At 48.4% G+C, this 22,593-nt stretch overlaps 1 protein-coding gene across 4 annotated transcripts in view; it reads right to left on the bottom strand.

Annotated features, from left to right (window-relative positions):
* Positions 1 to 22,593, bottom strand: part of SCUBE1 (signal peptide, CUB domain and EGF like domain containing 1) — a 2,199,864-nt gene that overhangs the window by 93,185 nt on the left and 2,084,086 nt on the right. For all 4 annotated transcript variants that reach the window (XM_078673869.1, XM_078673871.1, XM_078673868.1 and 1 more), the window contains one exon: positions 5,972 to 6,124. In XM_078673869.1, coding sequence (XP_078529995.1) covers positions 5,972 to 6,124 — 153 coding nt within the window. The remainder of the gene's footprint in view (positions 1 to 5,971; positions 6,125 to 22,593) is intronic.

Below are 22,593 nucleotides of genomic sequence, written 5' to 3'. Positions count from 1 at the left end.
ACACCCCTTAGGGCTGCAGCACTTATTGTGCCACCCTTAAGGGCCCTGTACCCTGACACCCACACACTGCCCTTGCAGGCTGAGTGTCTAAGTACAGAACTAAACAGAGAGTCGACATGGCACACATGCCGGTGTGCCATGCCCACAAGCTCACTGCCCTGGCATTCATCAGTCACATCTCTAGCTGGGTGTCCTATGCCAGTAGTGTGGGCACAGGTGCATGAGCCCTGTGCCCCTACAGTACCCAGAGCCCTTCCTGGGCACTGTAAGTGCAGTGCTGCCATTAAGAGTATATGGTGCTGGGAGTTCGTCATTACGAACTCCACAGCACCATGATGGCTTCACTGAAGACTTAGAAGTTTGATATCAAACTTCTCAGCACATAAAAACCACACTGATGTCAGTGTAGGATTTAATGTAAAATGCACGACAGAGGGCATCTTAGAGATGCCCCTTGAAACCTAACCAACTCCAGAGTACTGACTGTGTGGCTGCCGAGGCTGCCACCACCAGACATGTTTCTGGACCCCTGGGTCGAGAGCCTGCCATTCTCAGGGGCCTGAAACAATGCACATCCTGGGACGAGGTGCCAGGCCTCCTCCCCCAGGGTGGGCAGGGAAACTTCAAAGGCATACCGCCTTTGTGAGTTTCTCCAGGCCACTTGCTGTACTCAGCAACTGACCCCCATCGGTTCTGACCCCCACTTTGGTGGGAAGAATGGCGGGAAACCCATTTGTGAGGGAAGGGGGTGTGCCAGCCTATGCCAACCCCACCCCTCAGGTGGGAGAGGCGAGGTGAAGCACGACTCCGGGCTCCGGCCATCTTGAAGATGGGGAACCCTGCCCAATCACAGCTAGGCTCCTGCCCCCCTCCCACAGGAGAGGAGCAGGCTAGGGGGTGTACCCACCCCAGAGCAGGGACCAATGCCCTTGCCCTATCTGTAAGCACCCTGAACCTTCCTTCCTCAGATCCCGATTGCAACAAGAAGAAGAACAAGAAACAAGAACACCTGCCGTGAAGCTTCTAACAAAAGGACGACGCCCACTGACTTGGCCCCAGAACCTTACAGGCCTGTTGATCCTTGAACCTGCTCCGGCGCCTATTGCGGACAGCAACCTCTACAGCCCCGGAGGACCTGCCTGCCTTGAACCTTCCAAAAGACTGGGACTCCCACGAGCAATGGTTCTGCAAACATCAACACCCCTGGTGCCAGCCAGGTACCGCGAATCCAGCACACTCAGCACCCGCTGGAAGTGCAACTACTACCGTACTCTATTTCCCCACTTGCCCTGAGTAAGTGACCAGGAGCTCAACTCCCACATCCGCATGGCCTGCTTGCTTGCAGCCACCAACCAAAGGTCCCCTACCCTCCATTGGTTTGCATTGGGCCTACTCTCGGTGCACCTGGCTGTCCCTGTGCCGCTGAGGGTGTAACTACTGTACCTTTCCGACCCTGGGAGACCCCTGAGTCCATGCCCAGAACCTTAACTCTACCAGTTGAGTACTTACCTAAAAGCCAATAACTCATTTTCCTTCCGTAGGTTAACATTGACTGGTTTTCACTTGAAATTTCTTCTAAGTGTGGAGTTTTGAGACTTTAAAATATTCATCTAAAATCAGCCGAATAACGAATTCCGAATTACTCACCTGTGATCAGGGGAGAAGCCAGTACTGTACCTTTTAGCCCAGTACTGAACCGCAAAAGTAATCCTAACTGTACTTACCAGTTACCTGCATTTTCTTCCGTAGGAAACCATTGTTTTTCTGTGAAATTTCTTCAAAGTGTCGATTTTTGCAAACTACAAAAATTCTTTAAAAATCGCACCAAGTACCAAAACATAATTGCTTACCTGTCTTAGGTAGAGGTCCCAGTGCTGAACTTAGGAGTCCAGTACTGGTTTACAAAAGTAACGAGAACCTACTTTACCTGTGACTTGAATATCCTCCCATAGGATAACATTGCTTGGTTTTCACTGAAAAGTTTTTAAGTGTCAACTTTGAAAATACATTTATATTCTTTAAAAATCACAACTGTAACCAAAACGCTTTTACTTAACTGGTTACAGCTTAGGTCACTGGAGTGAATCCAGGATCCAGTCCTGTGGTTAGAAAAGTAATCCTTAAAGTAATCAACTGCATTTATGTAGAAAAACCCCTTGAGCTCAATGTTAAATTGTGTTTGAAATTGTGTTGTCAATTGAAACCACTGTAGCTATTGTACTTACAAAATATATTGCCTTTCTGAAAGTAATTATCTAAAGTCACTCATATTGAGAAAAGTATATTTTTATACGTGTTGGTTCTAAAATAAAACAATTATATCTTTTGATATAAAACAATTGGCCTAGAGTTCAGTTCTTGAGTGTGTGAAAACTTTTCCTGACTGAGTGTGTACAACAAATGCTTTTCACTGTCCTCTGATACTGCCTTACTGCTAGACCAAGTTACCACTTTGGATAGTAAGGTTATATCTAACTTTAACCTCTTTCCTACCTCTGGAGACTAGGGACTCTATACACACTGTACCTAGGGTTCCCGTGCGCTGGAAACAGGCCAAACTGTTACCCCTTCTTAAGAAACCTTTGGTTCCAGCGAATTACCGAAATTTGCGAGAAGGTGGTTTTTCGGCAGCTTGAGGCCTTTGTTGAAGCATCGGGTGCCCTACACCCTTACCAATCCGGGTTTAGAACTGTCTATAGCACGGAGACTGCGATGGTGGAGATGTTGGAGGCGATCAGGGAGTGCCTGGATGGGGGCAGCAGGGCGGCCTTGATTTTACTGGACCTCTCTGCCACCTTCGATACGGTGCCCCACCAGCTACTCCTTGCCCGGCATTCATCTATTGGCATTGCCGGCCCGGCACGGGATTGGATAAAATCCTTCCTGGATGAACGCACTCAGCAGGTCTGGATGTCTCCTTTCTCATTCGCGGTCAGGAAACTCTCCACGGGGGTCCCTCAGGGTTCTACACTTGGCCCTTTGCTTTTTAATATATATCTAACCCCTTTGATTTTTCAGGCGGAGGAGCAGAGAGCAAAAAGTATAGCGTATGCGGACAACACTCAGCTGCTATTCACCTGGAAGGGCTCTGACTTGGACACTAATATCGCCCAGACGTGCCTTGCGTCCATATTTCGCTGGCTTGCACAGGCCCATTTTAAGTGCAATGAGGACAAGTCGGGGGTTCTCTTGTATGGCCAGTTCCCCCCGGCCTTCAGAGAATCTCTGTGGCCTCCAGATTTCCCCTGTCCTAATTCTGAGGGAGGCCCGGCAAAGAACTTAGGGGTGTGGTTTAGTGAAGACCTCCGGTTCTCAGATCATGTTAAAAAACTCACTGAAGTCTGCTTTGGCACCCTTAAGGCCTTAAGAAGGTTTTTTCCCTTGCTCCCAAGAGAGGCCAAAGAGACGGTAGCCCGTGCCTTATCCTTTCCCGCCTAGACTATGCCTCTGCTTTGTTCATTTGCATTCCTGGGTATTTGCTGAAAAAAGTTCAAATTATACAGAATGCTGTAGCCAGACTTTTGTTCAACATCTCTAGGAGATGTAGTGTTCGGCAGCATTTGCGGGATCTGCACTGGCTGCCTGTGGCCCAGCGGGTGCAATTCAAAGACCATACCCTATCTCACAGGGCCCTCCCTGGCCAAGGACCTGTGTATCTTAGGAGGCGCTTTGCTCTGTATGTGCCCAATTGATCCCTGCATTCTGCTTCTCTACCTCGGATTGTTATTCCACGGTTTCGCAGATCACGCCTGGGGGGGCAGTCTCTTTCTGTCAAAACAGCAGCTGCCTGGAATGCTCTCCCCGCGGATTTACAGCATACTCAAGACTTTCGACTTTTTAAAAACGCTTAAAAACTTGTTTAGTCAGCACATTTAAATGGTTCTTGCTCGCTCCACCTCAGCTCATTTACGCACCAGGACGCTCTAGAGTATTTGTGTGCGATATAAGCTCTTTATAACATAATATAACATTATATATAGAGCCTCTTTCTTACAGGAATCTTTGCTGTACATAGTGAGCTACAGTTGCCTGCTTCCTCTGGTGGTCCATTCCGTTGCTCTTCTCTTCCTAGAGGGGGTGGACTTTACTTGAGTGACTATAAGACACTCAATTGGGCGCTACCTTGGGGGAGAGTAGGGATCCATCTTCGCTCCTGTGGATGCATACTCTTCTGCAAGTCAGAGTTAGTCTGGACACAGGCACTCCAGCACGCAGTGGTCTGACATCCCTCGCAGGGTGTCCATCTAGAGACCAAGACAGGGTCCTTTGTTCTCTCACATCAGGTAATGGTGTTGGTTTTATCCTAGGGGGGATTCTTGGCGATACACCTACATACATGCTGGGTACAGTTAGTTACATTTAGTTAGGGTTAGCATCATAGGAGTACGCATTCTTACTGTCATGTATTTATATGCTTGCATATATTCATTGTTTTAGCACTATGGTAGAATTCTACCATCTATTTACTCTGTTTGTGCTTATAACAGTATACAACTGTTTCTGGCTTATGGTTGTTGCAGTACACATATTTTACACTAGAATGACGCTGGTTCAATAAATGCTTTATTCTGTGTATCTCTCTGAGACAAAGTGAGTACGAGTGACTGAGTGAAAAGTACTGTACTGTTTACACAATCCCTGAGGGGACAGGGTTGTCATGTTCAATAGTTGCCAGAAACTACTCTCTCCTTGGTAAGAGTGGCTCATAGTGGCACTGTGAGCTAGCTGGTGCACGGGTGAACATATCCGGTGGGGGTGTCTGGAATCAGTCTGGACACCAATCCCACAGTATATGTTGTCTAAACGTGCAGATCCTATACACATTTATAGGAACTACGCAACAACCCCTTATACTTTCTGATTTCATTCTCTAAATGAAGGTAATTTTCAATGTAGCTCCTAAAATGTAAACTATTTTGTGTAAAACCTCTTTGTCGTCTTATATTTCGCGCAGCATCATGATATTAATCAGGTACTCACATAAAGCCGAATTAGTCCAGATTTCAGAAATGGGTAAATTACATCTAGTTCTGAGGCGCTGTTCCTGATGGGTTGATCTCATCAAGTCTTGTTATTTCTCTCTCTAAACAGCCTCTGTATCGTTAGTTAACATATTCCTTTTAAGGTGTTCATAGTTTATTAGAACATAACTTATTACTCCATGCTCCACAACGTTTTAGCTTGGCTTGTGTTCTACAAATACTAATATATACATACATTACACTTTTTTTTAACATCTTCTAGAATGGAGCAAAAGAACCACTAGGACAGTAGTTAGTCGGAATACATGAGGTCAAAATAACCCATAGGAGAGCTGAAAAAGCTAGCCTACTTTTAGAAAAACAAACCTAATGTTGATTTTTTGCACCATTTGACCATTAAAAAGACATTGGGATGATGGGCAGGAAAACATTTCCATTCATGCTGCATCTCAAGAGGATTGGCTATTTTACTTCATAAAAAAATGGAAATGTGGAGTGCAGTAAAACATCATTAGCAAAGATGGACAATATTTATCATTTTGACTTTTGGTGAACAGAAGGAGCTTTACTTTGCGTAAAGGTAATCCATGAACTATTAAGTCTAATGGAAAGATTTATGAGATCATCTATATATCGGAAGGGTTTATGTTTGTGAGGAGAAAATTGTGGGGAGAGAGAGAAAGGTTTAATTTTGTGACCAGACCCAATAACAGGCAAAAAAGCATATTGAAACATACATTATAACAGTGATTGGATCGCTTTAAACAACATGCCAAAATATTTTAATTAGGTAGATACTATTTTCTAGTGCTTAAGTCAATGCTGCACATAGGAGTGTCGACATCGGTGGCGAACATGCTTTTCTTTGATTATGTACCTACAGACATGGTTGTGGATGTCTGAAGGGATGCAAGATGAGCAAAAATGTATCGTCAATAGGTTGTGTAAAATTAAAATACATTAATAAATAAATAAATAATCAGTCTTACCATCATACGTCACATAAGGTACTTGAAACCCTTTGCCGCTATTTGCCTCATTTGATTTAAAATGAACCCACAACTTTCGTGATCTAGATGTGAATGCGATCGGTCTCTCGTATGTCTGACAGGTTTCATATGTGGTTATGGAAGTAGGTGAAGCTGCAATGAAAATATATTTAGTTGGAATTTTAAATTACTTTTGATTAGCTATACATAGACGTTTATGCTTTGATAAGCCCAATAGTAACTCTTTCGAGAAATGAAATACTGTCCATTAACGTTTATTTATTTGGATAAGAATGCCAAATCTGCTAGTCGATCTAGGATTATTGGAAGCTTCCTTGATTTTTCACTAAAATCAAAACATAGTACAACCATTGTTTCTAACTGAAAAGAAGGGTCACGTTATCAGGTATATAATTTAATATTGCAATATCTGATGATTAAAGAGAAGATTCTCCAGTTATCGCACTCACATAGTCAAAAACATGTCTCCAAAACCATTGAACATTGTCAGTACTTCTGACACAGGCTGTGCTAGTGAAGTGTGTTGCTTTCCACGCTACCACGCAGGGTGTGCGTTACATTACCCCATGACCCCAATGCAGATGATTCTGCAGTCCTTTCACGGCTTCCCCTGGGTCCACAGGTAATTGGCTGGTGGCCGGCGTGAACCAGAGGCACTTAATAGTGCTTCAGGTTCGCGCCGCGCTCAGGCAACATCGGGCAAGCCGGTCGGGACCGATTTGCCCTCTCCCCTTTCAGGGTATAGGAGGCTGGGGAGCGGAGAGGACGGCCTCTCTTTTTTTGCCGCTCCCCAGCCTGGGTTTCCGCGCACGATGGGTCCGGGTCTCCGGCGGAGGCCCTAACTATCATTTTTCTTTGTTCCCCTGCAGGTTTGTCGGTCTCCAAGACGCTTGTGGAATGTAACGTGGTTACCTGGCTGAGGATGGTTAACAGCACTTGAAGGCGGATGAGCGGCGAACAGCCCTTGGGGGCGGATAGGCAGCACTAAAAACTTCAAAAAGGACTTGGCGGTCGAAGTGCAAGACTCCGGAGCAGCATCTGTATTCGACCGAGGACAGCAGCAGTGAGGCAGACCAATCTGGGATTTTCTTCGCAGCTGGGAAGATCAGACCGTTATTCTACGGTGAGGAGGGTTTAGTAGACGCTGCTGCGTGACTTGTGTTAGGGATTCTGCAGCTCCCATGGCAGCAGAGGGGCATCAGTGGGCATGGCACGCACCTCCTGCAGCTGTTCCAAAGGTATGCTTGCACATTTCTGAGTATGGGAGCTTTGGTGAGGGCAGGTGCCGCTCCCATCGGCAAACACGATATGTGGCACAGTGCAATTTTTTGGAAGGCTACGTGTGAAATTGTGAAGAGGTTGTGCCCTAACAGCCAGAGTTGTCGACTTTAGTGCAACTGGTTAGCTCAGTTGTTTAGAGCGTGGCGCTAATAATGCCAAGGGCACCTTCGGACCGGACAGCCTTCGACCTTCGGCTAGACCTGATGTCACTCGATATCCGATTGGTTAACAACGAGCCTACCCATGAGAAGGGACACCTACTGGATACCCTCTTTACAAACGTAGCAACTATCACCACTAAACCACCCATGCCCCTTCCATGGACGGACCATTTTCTGGTCCCTATCGTCTGGGAAATTCCCACCATGAACCTCCCTACCACTAAAATTCAGGTAACCGACAGACGGTGGCATAAACTTACACCGGGGGAATGGGCCACCGTCCTTGCAGAATCCACCCCCGAGCTCTCGACCGACCCTATTACAGCCGATAAGCAGCTGGAGGAGTGGATTACCGGCTCCCTAGACACACTTCTCCCTAAAACAGTGACCTTTAAACATCCCAAACGAATACCAGCGGCTCCATGGTACACCCCAGAACTTAAAGCTCTGCGCCAAGAGTGTAAGAGAACAGAACGCTCTTGGAGGAGAAATAAATCGAAGAGCGACAAAGATAGCTACTCGACCTCCCTTCTAACCTACAAAACCGCTATACGAAAAACCAAAAGCGCGTTTTTTAAGGAAAGAATAGAGAAAGCGGGATGCTCTAGTAAGGAATCTTATGTCATCCTTAAAGAACTTTTAAAAACCCCAGAACAGGGACCAAGACAACCCACAGATCCCAAAGCTGATCAGGAAAAATGCCAACAATTGGCTAACTTCTTTCATAAAAAGGTCCAAACAATTCTTGACTCAATCCCCCTTACGAAGTCATGTGATGAAAACGATCCCCCATACCTCTCAACACCTACTTGTCTCTCCTCTTGGGGGCAAGTCACAACGGAGGAGGTAGGAAACACGTTGAATTCCATAAAGAGTGGATCTCCCAGGGACCCCGCCCCTTTCCGGATTCTTAAGGAAGTAGCTCCCACGATTACCCCCCCCCTGACACACCTGATCAATGCCTCACTCCAACAGGGAGTTGTACCCCCGAGCTGGAAGAAGGCCGTCGTAAAAGCCTTACTCAAGAAACCCTCCCTCGACCCCGAAAACTTGGCCAACTACAGGCCTATTTCCCTACTCCCGGGAGTAAGTAAGATCGCTGAAAAGTTGGTCAACAGGAAACTCTCCCAGTTTTTGGAGAGTAACAACAAATTAAAGAGCTCACAGACGGGCTTTCGTCCAGGTCAGGGCACTGACATCGCCCTCCTGGCCGCGGTTGAGGAAGCCAGAACATTGCTTGACGACGGAGGATCAGTGGCAGTGATCCTCCTCGACCTCAGCGCGGCATTCGATACCGTCAACCACCAACTCCTCATCAAAAGACTCAAGGGAGTAGGGGTGGAAGGCACTGCCCTTTCTTGGATCTCATCCTTCCTAGATCAACGGACCTATCAGATCTGGGAAAAGAACGCCCGCTCCTCCGAAATTCCCCTCCAATGTGGCGTGCCTCAGGGCTCCTCCCTGAGCCCCACTCTATTTAATATCTATATGTCCACATTGGAGGAGGTTATCACCCCTTTCGGAGTGAGCGTCGTCAGCTACGCCGACGACACACAACTAGTGGTGTCTCTATCCCATCCCAGACAACAATCAGCAGACTTATTTAACTGCCTTTCACAGGTCCATCTCTGGATGAACAACTCAGCCCTAAAATTAAATGGGACAAAAACCGAAGTTTTACTCCTCGGTCCAAAAGGGCTCACACTCTCCCCGAACATCTGGCCAGCCTGTATGGGCCCCCCCCCTGACCCGAAAGTAGAGGTAAAAAGCCTAGGGGTATGGCTCGACTCGGACCTCTCATTCACTGTGCAGGCAAAAAAAGTCGCCGGGACTTGCTTTGGGCTCCTGAAATCACTAAGGAAAGTCCTGCCCCTGTACTTCTCCAGTTCTTCACTGTAGTACATATGACTTATGAGAGGTCCGAGTCGAGCCATACCCCTAGGCTTTTTACCTCTACTTTCCGGTCAGGGGGGGGGCCCATACAGGCTGGCCAGATGTTCGGGGAGAGTGTGAGCCCTTTTGGACCGAGGAGTAAAACTTCGGTTTTTGTCCCATTTAATTTTAGGGCTGAGTTGTTCATCCAGAGATGGACCTGTGAAAGGCAGTTAAATAAGTCTGCTGATTGTTGTCTGGGATGGGATAGAGACACCACTAGTTGTGTGTCGTCGGCGTAGCTGACGACGCTCACTCCGAAAGGGGTGATAACCTCCTCCAATGTGGACATATAGATATTAAATAGAGTGGGGCTCAGGGAGGAGCCCTGAGGCACGCCACATTGGAGGGGAATTTCGGAGGAGCGGGCGTTCTTTTCCCAGATCTGATAGGTCCGTTGATCTAGGAAGGATGAGATCCAAGAAAGGGCAGAGCCTTCCACCCCTACTCCCTTGAGTCTTTTGATGAGGAGTTGGTGGTTGACGGTATCGAATGCCGCGCTGAGGTCGAGGAGGATCACTGCCACTGATCCTCCGTCGTCAAGCAATGTTCTGGCTTCCTCAACCGCGGCCAGGAGGGCGATGTCAGTGCCCTGACCTGGACGAAAGCCCGTCTGTGAGCTCTTTAATTTGTTGTTACTCTCCAAAAACTGGGAGAGTTTCCTGTTGACCAACTTTTCAGCGATCTTACTTACTCCCGGGAGTAGGGAAATAGGCCTGTAGTTGGCCAAGTTTTCGGGGTCGAGGGAGGGTTTCTTGAGTAAGGCTTTTACGACGGCCTTCTTCCAGCTCGGGGGTACAACTCCCTGTTGGAGTGAGGCATTGATCAGGTGTGTCAGGGGGGGGGGTAATCGTGGGAGCTACTTCCTTAAGAATCCGGAAAGGGGCGGGGTCCCTGGGAGATCCACTCTTTATGGAATTCAACGTGTTTCCTACCTCCTCCGTTGTGACTTGCCCCCAAGAGGAGAGACAAGTAGGTGTTGAGAGGTATGGGGGATCGTTTTCATCACATGACTTCGTAAGGGGGATTGAGTCAAGAATTGTTTGGACCTTTTTATGAAAGAAGTTAGCCAATTGTTGGCATTTTTCCTGATCAGCTTTGGGATCTGTGGGTTGTCTTGGTCCCTGTTCTGGGGTTTTTAAAAGTTCTTTAAGGATGACATAAGATTCCTTACTAGAGCATCCCGCTTTCTCTATTCTTTCCTTAAAAAACGCGCTTTTGGTTTTTCGTATAGCGGTTTTGTAGGTTAGAAGGGAGGTCGAGTAGCTATCTTTGTCGCTCTTCGATTTATTTCTCCTCCAAGAGCGTTCTGTTCTCTTACACTCTTGGCGCAGAGCTTTAAGTTCTGGGGTGTACCATGGAGCCGCTGGTATTCGTTTGGGATGTTTAAAGGTCACTGTTTTAGGGAGAAGTGTGTCTAGGGAGCCGGTAATCCACTCCTCCAGCTGCTTATCGGCTGTAATAGGGTCGGTCGAGAGCTCGGGGGTGGATTCTGCAAGGACGGTGGCCCATTCCCCCGGTGTAAGTTTATGCCACCGTCTGTCGGTTACCTGAATTTTAGTGGTAGGGAGGTTCATGGTGGGAATTTCCCAGACGATAGGGACCAGAAAATGGTCCGTCCATGGAAGGGGCATGGGTGGTTTAGTGGTGATAGTTGCTACGTTTGTAAAGAGGGTATCCAGTAGGTGTCCCTTCTCATGGGTAGGCTCGTTGTTAACCAATCGGATATCGAGTGACATCAGGTCTAGCCGAAGGTCGGAGGCTGTCCGGTCCGAAGGTGCCCTTGGCATTATTAGCGCCACGCTCTAAACAACTGAGCTAACCAGTTGCACTTTAACTCCCAAAAATTGCTTATTCAAGGCTTGATAATCTCAAGGCTTGACTATAATAATGTGATCTACCTAGGTGCCCCTGAGGCGACCCTCACCAAGCTTCAAAGAATCCAGAATACTGCGGCCCGGATTATCACAAATACCCCTGCCAGAACCTCCGCCAAACCTGCCCTCAAACTCCTCCACTGGCTTCCCATAAGGGAGCGGGTCAAATTCAAGGCCTTGTGTCTAGCCCACAAACTACTTCAAAAGCAAGGTCCCCCCGCTCTCAGTAAACTTATCACACCCTATAGACCCACGAGATCTCTCCGGTCGGACACAGAAAACCTCATCACCACCCCCAGATTTAAGAAAACCCGCTCAGGCGGAAGACGCTTTTCAGTCCAAACCGCACGTCTTTGGAACTCGCTCCCCCGCGACCTGAGACTAGAAACACGGTATCTTCACTTCAGGAAGCGGCTTAAAACTCATCTTTTTCCCCAATGATTCACGCCCACTCTAAACATTGACCCCCTGCCCCCCCCTTTCCTTTTTTAACCGTCCTGAACTGGCCCAAACCAAAGAGATAGGGTGCCTAGCGCTGGGATACCTTATGGTGACTATGCGCTCTACAAAAATAAATAATAATAAGGGCTCGAGTTCTATCCGCATACGGCTAGAAGCTTGTTGGTTTGTCTGTCAAGTGTCTGCTCGCGGTCACGGCTCTTGGGCCTGGAAGTGGCGGCCGGTGCATGCTCCATGTTCATTTTTGAGCACCACGTGCTACTTCGGAAAAATTAGTTAAGGCCGGGGTTATGGAAAGAGCGCATTTTTGCTAAATGTTTGCTGAATTTAAGTGTTTGAGAAAACACACTTGTGGAGAGCTTCACACAGGTAACATAACTCTTTATCAGCATAGGCTGAGTTTGCAGTATTTCATTGGCACAAGTGGTATTGCGTAGTGTAATGTGTGGTGTGGTTTGGGACGTTATGCAGCGGTATGATATCTTGCCTTAGAGCTGCTGCTGCGGACCTTAATCTCAGGACTCTGTTCAATTTAAATCTTTGCTGGCTCCGTTAAACTGGGTCTGGACAACAAGGCCTCATCTTCTTGTGTCTGGGACAGAGTGAAAGCTGGGCGGATACTTATTATTGCTAGGTATGCGGGTCCGCCGGGAGGCTATATTTGCCTCGAGGTCAGGCCCGGAATGGCTTGTTGTGTTTCCGGGCCCAGAGTTGCTCTTTTTGACTATGAGGATCAGTGTTCATTGTTGTTCTGTAGCAGTCTGGTCCATTCCCATATTTCTGGTTTCATGTGCTTGATTTCATGTGCCCATAGAAATGGGAGCATAATTTCTAGTGCAAGCAGAATGCTGTTTTTGTGCTCGTAAATTTTGGGCGTATGACAGGGGCCTCCGGGGGATGCCTGCACAACAAATAGGGTCACGACCTGTGTGGCTGGGTTGTGCACTTGTATTCTAGCCCCGGTTTTGAATAAGATGGTAGGCATCTGATTTGGGTACCACATCGAAATTTAAAAGACAAATGATTATTTTGTGCAACGTGACCACAGGATAGTAATAGTTTTGATGAGGCGTGATGAAATACGGCGGAAAACTGAAACCAAACGCATTCAGTGCTGTATTTGTTAAATACTTCTTGGCAACTGCATGTACGGGCACGCAAATGTGGTGTGCACCTTCAGAGTGGCAGGGTATATGGCATGCTAGTTTAAACATAAGCCCTTTCTATAACAGAATTAGTGGGTTTCAATCCCCTCTCGTCAGACACGGCGGGTCTAGCCATGGGCATTCCCCTTTGTTTGCAGTTCTTCTCATAGGGATCCAGAATGGGAGATGGCATTTGTCCTTCCCATTCAAGGTTTCATTTATCGGGGCATATCCCGCACGCCATTTTCTCATTGGCATGAAAATGGGAAACATCACTATGCTGGGAGAACTGTGGCAAGCTTTTGCATCGGTATTAATGGGCTCCAAGGTTTAGTGTGTGGGGAGTGGCCATGAAGCTGGGGGACTGAGTCTCCTGGCAATGCCGTTGAACACATGTGATACTGGGCAAATCATTTAATCTCCCACGCAAATATGAAGGGGTCCTCATGTAATGCACCTGGTTTGATGCAAAGCGCTCTCAGTTGGAAGTCTGATTTCAATGTTCATCATGTAATACAACTGGTCCTATGCTGAGAGCTCTCATTTGAAAGTCTGATTTCAATGTTCCTCGTGTAATGCAACTGGTGCTATGCATGGGGCCCTCAATTGAAAGTCTGATTTCAATGATCCTCACTTAATGCAACTGGTGCTATGCTAGGCGCTCTGATGTTGACAGTCTGATTTCAATATTTCTCAGTTAATGCAAATGGTGATATGCTATGTGCTCTCATTTTAAAAGTCTGATTTCAATGTTCCTCATGTAATGCAGCGGGTGCTATGCTAGGCTCTCGCAATTTAAAGTCTGATTTCGAAGCCCAGTTTCGGGTAAGCCATCCATGGCAGGCTGAGGACCATTTATGCTTAAAGTAAGCTTGGCCCGGTTCACAAGAAACGCAAGGTATATATTTCATTATATTACCTGTACTCTTCTTGTTGTTCCATGAACATATCCTTGCTTGATAAAGATTTATGACAGCCTGGTTAGCTCGCTCGAATTCTCATTCCACATCTTGGGGTATTACTTACTCGTGGAGTTACGCTTAACGTGAGAATGTGTCTGGCTAGCCTCCAGTTACTGAATCAGAGTACGAAGAACTCAATGTTAAGCATACATGGTGGTTTTAAACGTTCGCATTTCTAAGTGTGCCAGCCGCAGGCCTTTTAGCACAAAATGTTTGGCCGTGACAATTTGTTGCCACCGGAATGGACAAATCCTTGACATTTTTAGGTTGAAACATGACTGCCCTACTGTGGCTGCTGGGAAAAATAAGGGATTATAGTGTCAACGATCTTCCTTTTTTAGCACTATTTATAGGGCTGCACACTGCTCGGGGCGCTCAGTGCAGAGCATGGCTCGGGTCAGGGCACTCTATTTAAACGGTTTGCGACTAATCATGCAGGGGTGCGCGGGGATCAGCATGGCTGCAGTAGAGGTCAGCTTATAACGATTCTGGTGCGCTATAGTTTTCTGAAGTTTCACTGGGAGGGGCCCATGAAACCCTACACTGCCCCTGCTCACAATGTCTTTGGAGGCTACGCCAGGAGGTGGGACAATGTAGCATCTGATGGCCTGCGGATCGCGGTTGTTCACAAGTACCTGGGCCTGTCCCGTTTCATGGTTTCTCAGATGGGTAGGTGGTTAGGTTGGAGGATCCCGCTACCGGGCTTTGCGCATAGTAGTAGGGCTGCAATATTGGAGACACAACATGGCACATGAACTACAGGGTAATGTCCTAGCCTCCAGTTACCTTCACTATCGCTGCACGCCGGTTTCTCATACTGTAGCTAGTTCTTGGGGCTACACCACCGGATATGAGTATCACCTGCTTTTTCACTGATATTAGCCTTCTTTGTGTCAGGAGGACTTGAGTTGCTGTGGGTGTGGGTTGTAAGGGGGGGTACAGTCTCATGATGTAGTCAATGGGGCTGGCATGTAAACTGTATCTCTGATCTGATCTAAGAGCACTAATTCATCTGTGTTTTCCTTTATTTATGGCTGGATCCATGACTGATACCTGGGAGGTGATCCACACTGCAATGATGGCAAGATACATGGGAGGTGATCCACACCGTAACAAGGGCAAGATGTTGACAGGAAGTGGGACCGGAAGATCGGGAACAGGTGTGGCAAGCGGCGGCATCAAGTGTGATGAACGATCAAGAGAAGGGCTCAGAGGTGCCAGCATGCATGGGTGAGATGCTGCGGCACAGGCACTGTCTTGGTTGGGTATAGATGTAGACAACCACAATTTGCTGCCAGCAGCGGTATTTTAGCAGTCCGCTGCGTTACAGGTATCTATGTCTTGCCAGCTTCACCAAACCCAGGGGTAACGGACGGATGCAACACCTCTGTTTTTGAAATAGTATTCTGCTATTAAGCAACATCTTACGGCGCTTGTACACGCAGGTGCCATCGTAGTGGATACTGCGCTGTGGAGGGTCCTGGAAACAAGGAAGCAAGCAGATAGTTAGTAGGGGGAAAGGTTCATTCGGAGCCTATCCCAGAACCTAGTAGCCAGGAGCATTCCTTGGCTGTTTTTATGGGAGATCTTAGGGCCTGTGGGGCACTCCCTGTGTAGTCTTCCAAATTTGTAAAATTTCCGGGATCAGTCGACTATTCCGATAGGACACCAACCAAGTTGAAATGGGTGTAGTTACTCTAGCAATGAGTCTCATTGTCTGGTGCAACGTGTCTATCGGGCGCATCATGCTTCTATCAATGGAGGCCATTTAGTGGCTCCCAGATGTTATGTTATTCTCCTCTGAGTTCAGTCCAAGTTAAGGGGACGGGTGCACAGCTGGTACAGTCGTCCCTTAAGGTAGCCTGCCCTGCCAGGAACCTGGCAATATGCCCGTCACTAGAATTCGATAGAGGCACCCTGAGTAGGTCATGGAACATATTTGTTACGGGTTGGGCCAGGTTTATGCCAAAGTAAATTTGAGCAAGCCAACCTGCCAGTGATGAAGAGGACTAGTTCCACATACAGCGAGTCAGCACAGTAGGTGCATAGTTTGGGGCTTATTGGGCCTGGCATCGTAAGCAAGGATAGGTTCTAAGGTCCTGGATGTTGTTTACCATTAGCAGGATCAGGTACATACACCGCTCTTGACTGGTAAGGAAGTATTTCTGAACAACTTATGGACACGGTTCAATGGGGCAAGGAGCGCAGCATGATCTTTCTAGAAGTCGGAAGGGGGAGGTCAAATAGTAGGTCAACTATACTGGCCTGTGGCGGTAAGGTCATGATTGGTGAGCATAGTTTTCAGTCCTTAGCGGGCGTAACCATGGTCAAATTGGGGACACCTGTGGGGAAGACAGAGGGTCTCTCATGGAACTCCAGGGGCAGTTACATCCGGTAGGCTAGAAAGGTGCTGGGGTAGGGAGGTCACGCTTCCATTAGGCTGGTTGGCCACTCCGCGCACGTACATGCGCTCAAGGGCGCATAACTGCAGCGGCCCCCTTTTTATGGAGTTGAATTTTTAAGGGCGTAGAGGGGGGCCCGGTGGAGGTATTCATCCGGTAAGCTGGACCCCTGTGCAAGGTCACTTCGGTTGGAGGTTGGGACCTAGCTTGATCGGGACCTAGGGCCGCCAGTCATTGACCTTGCCGTAGGCTCTAACAGGGATACGCAGAAAGAGAATATCTTCATTGCTTAACTTATGAGAGGAACATATATGTATTAGAAGCATGTTAAGGTTAGCTAATTGACAGCTTGTACCCATCAATGTATTGGACTTTCTGTGTATAGCGTACATAATGTAAATAATAATAAAACATTTATGTTTTTATTTTATGTAATAAAATACGGCCGGGCGTTACTACCTCTAATCCAAAGCAGTGTGGTGCTTGAATTGTTTGCCATGGGAGTAAAAGGAGGGGGGTGAGCCCCATGGGAGCTGGGAGGGTGTCCACCCCCAGGGTTGAGGGTGTAGAGGAGGGGGACTTTAGGCAAGTACCAGGCCATATGCCCATTAATGACGCGAAGCAGCCTCATGCAGCCTCGGGCGTGTACAGCATCAGCCCTGTCTGTACTTCAAGGGGGTTGCTTCTAAATTACTTTGAATGCTGGCAGCTGCCTCGTCACAAGGTGGGTGTGATTAAAACCATAACTGACCACACCCAACCCTGTGACGAGTTGGGAAAGAGATTGGTTACTTATTGAGCGAGAGAATTGTTATTAACATGTACAACAATCAAACCGATTGCGAGTCTGCAATAAAAGTCACACAAACTCTTAGATTTAATTACACACAGTAGCACAGTCAATCCCAAATGTAGGTTCATAATACAAATGCTGTAGCTAACAAGTGCATCCGCAATACAAACATTCACCTTGAGGCTGCCTTGCCTCATTCATGGGCATTCTCTGAGGACCCCCGAGTATAGTTGGAGCGGGCTAGTGCCATTTCAGCCTGTATTCACCCATTACTTTGCACACCAAAACTATTTTATGGGCACATGTGCACTAATTAAGGCATGTGTCTCAGGAAAACTGCCTGCCTGCCTGATGTCCGTTTGTGAGCGTCAAATTCAGCAGGCAGTCTAAAGGACTGCATTATCCTTCTAAAATCAATGTGGATGATAATTGCTTTTTGCAATTACCATGCATAAGGCTTGTAAACAGGAACCGCCCTTCAGGGCGGGTTACTTATTTTCGTTTCGAGCTGGACCCAAAACAAAGGACTAAACGGCCATCAGCATTCCCTTTTTTTTTAGTTTCTTCTTGCCTGAGGTGTGCTTACATAACACCTTGATGTCAATGCAATAGAGTGTCAGAATGCTTTACATCACACAGTTATCATCCAGAGATAATGAATCATACAAATGTGTAAGTCAATATACAGGAAATTAGCCATAAGGTAATGAGGGTTATAAGGTGTAGGAATCACATATTGTTCATACTTGTTGACATTATATTTTACGAGTGCTTTATCCATAGAAAAACGAAGACATGATTTAACGCAGTGATTGGGGTAGTCTGTACTAATAAGTCTATTACACCCCCCAAAAAAATCCTTTTTAGTAACCTTAGAGTAATGAAAGATTGTTGAAACTAAACACTATGTGGGGATATTCTCAAGGACGTGTGATATTACCGCAAAATTAGCTTAACCAAACTCTTCACATCGCAGTCTAACGTGGGAAAATAACGGCAGTACCATGTGATAGGCCCACGACAACGTGTCGAATGTCCACGGTAAAGTCAACGCGACGCCGCAAAAATGCGAAACCCGAATGCAAAAAAAGTTGCGATGACACCAATCGCGATACAAAAGCAGTGAAAACCAGCTACGGACCCACACATGTCATGCGGGAAAATGCACTATAAAAGCAACATAATGAACACACCAAAACCAATTCAAACTGCGTAGCACCATGGATGCACCGGGACCGAGTGCAGAGGCCAACGCAAACCCCACAAGCCCCACAGACCACCGGCAAGGAACCTTGGGGTCGGGGCAGGCCAAGGAGAAGAGGAAGATGGGGTGCAGTCCGCAGGAAAACTAGATCAGCATCACGGAGGTGACAGAACACTACCATCAACTTAAAGCCAATTTGACAAATGTGAATGCAGTCGGAGTGTCGAGGAGGTCAATGGAGGAGGCCAAGAGGCGCTGGCATGATGTGAAAAGCCAAACCAAGCACAAACCCGCTGCCAACAGGAAGGCAGCAGTGGCGACAGGAGGTGGAGTCCTGCGCCACAGGAAGAGCTGGGGAAATGGAGGTCACAGTCATCAGTGTGGAGATGGTGCAATGAGTTGGGAGTACAGACACAGCTTGATAGGACCTGCCACAACATCAACAGGGTGAGTAACGACCAGGGACTGGGGGGACAGGGAGAGATGGGCACAATGGCACACATGCACAACGATGTGTAGCACACTGCACACCCACAATGACCTAGGATCATGTCCCTGATCCCCGTGGCACACTGCAGCACACACACATAGCAATCACAGCACATCCCACGACAATGTGGTACAAAGTGCATCACCGACACTGCAGAACAGAGGACACAACTGGGTCCGCTAATGCGCAGAAACAGGCCAATCACATCTAACATAGCAGGAAACTGTCAGATTGAAATGTACGTGTACAACCTCATATATTTCATGTAGTCCAAATGTACTTTGTCCCGCATCAAATTTTCAGCACCTCCCAAACAGTCACAATGTACATTGTCAAACAGTCTGCATGTAAACAAGAACAATGTGCCAACATACATGTCAACACAATGTCAACATGCATCTCCCCTTCACATTGCAGAGGGACAAACAACATCCCCAGCAGAGCAGACCAGACAACTCATCAGTGATGCTGGAGAGGACCACCACACCTTCTACACTGACGCCCTACAACAGCTCGTGGACATCTTAGGCAACCCATCCCCAGAAGCAGGGCAGCCAAGCTACATAGAGGAGACCCCAGCTTCTGCACAGACCACACAGCAGGAAGCACCCGCCACCACGGCTGACTCTCAACAGTCCACGGAGGCACACATTGCCTTCCAATGCAAGGTGTCAGAATGCCAAAAGGAGATGGCCGAACAGGTGCGGGTGGGATAGGAGCCCTTAGAAGTCGAACTAGGTCACATACGTGGGTGTCTAAGTCCCATCAGTGACCACCTACACCCCACCAAGGAGACCCACACTGCGACAGAGACACATGCATTTGCACATTTCCTGTAATGAACCACGCCCAGACCCCCGGAATTATCATTCACACACACACGCTGGACCTCTGTACGACGGCCCAGTCCACTCCTCTCACGTATTGAGTGGGTGACTACAAAGCTACATGTCCAAGGTCTTACCCGCTGCCAGCGGGGACATGGTTGCATCCACTGTACACATCACAATGTAATGTTGTAGGGCCCAGGGCCCTCGTGCATACATCATGACCACACAGACACACGCAGATAGTTTGTGGGACTGGCTACGGGCACGTGCGCCCGGACCCTTTATTGGCAGGGTCACATGTACAGTGACACCTGAGCTGGATGTGTGTGGGGTAAGTGTAAGCCAGCCCGCAAGGAGTGGTTGGTGCTGGCAACGACTTGAACAGTGAACACTATTAAAACGGAAACAGAATACACCAGCATTACAGGGACAACTGCGGAGCATCATGGTGCTTGGCGGAGCAAGTACATAGGTCACCCAATATGCAAACAGTAGTGTCCGTGAGTTGCAGTGCACTGAGGTTGGGGCCCTAGAGCTGAGCAAGCTCATGTGAAGAAAATGTCTAGGATTGTGTCCCTTTGGGATATACCTGATGCAGCTGAAGTGGGGTGTGTTACACCTGCATCATCTTCCTCATCATCGTCCCAGGTCTCCCACACTGCCTGAGGTGACATTGCTGCATGAGCTTTACACAGCACTGAACTGAGTTAGTGGCAGCTGGAGTGCTGAGCAGAGTATCAGGCACATGATGGCATCCACGACAGGTGTGAGCAACTCTGATAGTCTTTCGACTCTGGCACTTGGCGTTTGGAGGTGGACCTGGCGGTGGTGGCGTGTGCCTCCTGTGATGATGTGACATCTGGGCCGGTCAGGACTCGATTTGATGTGTGAGCCCTGGTTGACCACAGTTGAGGCCGGATTAGGCAGACAGTGCAGGGCTACATACACATGGCGTTGAAGACCCAAGGTTATCATCTCAGAGGCCATCCAATATCTCAGCAGACAGGGTCCCTGACTTGAGCTGCACAGAGTTAGTGGCCCAGGATGCACTGCGGCTGGCACAGGCACAGCGCCACGGGACGGTGACTTGCTGTGCACTGAGTTAGGGCCACGTGGACTGAGCGGGTCCTCGCCGATGTCCAAGGAGAATGTGGCAAAGGGCTGCGGGGGACAGTGGAAGGTGTCCTCCAGGGCATGATGCAGAGGCCAGAAGCCACCCAGAAGCGGCAAATTGAGGAGTGGAATGCTACTGCCTCGTTATTACCACCAAGTCAGTATCAGCTACATGAGGATGCAGACAACCCCCAGTCCATAAACTCAGATGCCCCCAAAGTTTAACCAGAGATGGCCATGAATGTTGAGAAACAGTGTCGTGGCACAGGGGTTGAGAGGGGATGCAGTCTGCGATGAGGCCAGTACAATGATATGAACTCTGCCATTGCAAAATCAATACTCAATCCCAAATGTGTGACCTACTCGACCGCATTGTAGGCCGGAGGCAGCGGTCAGCAGGGGCCCACAGCCATGTGTCGTTGGCGCGCGATGCACTGAGTTAGTGACACCAGGGCAGTTGTTGGTAGTGTTCGATCACCTCCGTAACGATGATCCTTTTTTCCTCCTGACTGACACACGTCTTCCTCTTACACCTCTCCTTGCACGCAGTGATATGAACCCTGCCATTGCTAAATCAAGACTCAGTTCCAAATGTGTGACCTACTAGTCCGCTGTGTATGCCGGTGGAGTACGTCAACGAGAAAGTAGTACTGCGGGCCTGTGTCGCGGAGGACGTGATGGTCTGAGCAGGCTGCCAGGGTCACGGGCCTCAGGCTTGGAGCTTGCACCGGCACGTAGTGGGCCCTCCTTGACACACACCGGTGTCGGCAGGTGAGCAGTTAGGCCTGGGTGCTCGGGGGCGGGCAAGACGAGTTCAGGGACCAGCGGCCCAGGGTGCAGCAGGCGCACACGATCGCAGGCAACACCGCTCAGGGCGATGGCGTCAGCCTCGTGGCAGGGTGAGAGGCACCACCCTGGCAGAGACGTTGGGCATTACGGAAGAGAACCACACTCAGAGTTACATGCTTTTTATTCACACCCCTACGCTGGCCTGGTGTACGCTGGGCCAGCCCACTCCGCTCACGCTTACAAGCGGGGACATAACAAGCTACATTTCCGCGATCTTCCCCACTGGCTGGGGTGACATGCTTGGGTCCACTACACTCCATACACCAGCGGTGTATTTTGCCATGAATATGTGTGTGGTCTGCCTAGTGAAGTCTGGCCATCACATCCACGCCACACTTGGCAATGGGTACATTCTCCTTCATGGGTCACTTGCCTCCTTCGCACATGCCTGGTCCCCACCTCTCCCCACAATCTGCTATCGTGTGGCTGAGGTGCCATGCCATTGATGGCTTATGTACATGGCTGGCCCAGGTTCCCTTAGTAAGTTGTGCTGTCGTGTTTGATGGGTGGGCATGTTGTTTGGCATGTTGTATGTGAGTTTGTAACATGTGCATTCCCAGAGTTGTGAGTTGCATGATTGTGGTGTTGAGGTGTGTTATGTGTTAATTTTGTACTTGCCAACGAGCAATGCATTTCTATGGGGCCATCCTGGTAGCGCTGGTTGATGATGGACTGTCGGTAGTTGTGGGACTCATGTACACTGCCTGGGTAGTTGGTGATGATGTTGGTGGAGATTCCCCGGTGGTCCACTATTGCCTGCACTTTGATGGAATGAATGTGCTCTCTGTTGCGGTTATTGTGTGCAGTGTTGCCAGGGGGCACAAGTAGGACATGTGTGCAGTCAATTGCCCACTGACATGTGTGGGAAGCCAGCTATGACGTAGACGCCTTGCTTGGTCTCCCACTGTTCCTGTGCAGTGTGGGGGAGGTAAAGGTAGTGGAGTACCAAGCTGATGATGTCATCCAAGACCGTTGTGAGGACCTTGGATTAGGCTGGTTGTGAGACTCCTCCGACTCTGACGGTTGTTGGTTGGAAGGCACCAGAGGCCAACAAGTGCAGCACCGCCAGCAGCTTTGTCTGAGGTGGGATGTTGGTTGGAAGG

Source organism: Lissotriton helveticus, chromosome 1_1, assembly GCF_964261635.1.
Source record: "Lissotriton helveticus chromosome 1_1, aLisHel1.1, whole genome shotgun sequence".
Lineage (NCBI taxonomy): Eukaryota > Metazoa > Chordata > Amphibia > Caudata > Salamandridae > Lissotriton > Lissotriton helveticus.
The sequence above is the reverse complement of the archived record's forward strand: the minus strand, read 5'-3'. Positions and strand labels throughout refer to the sequence as shown.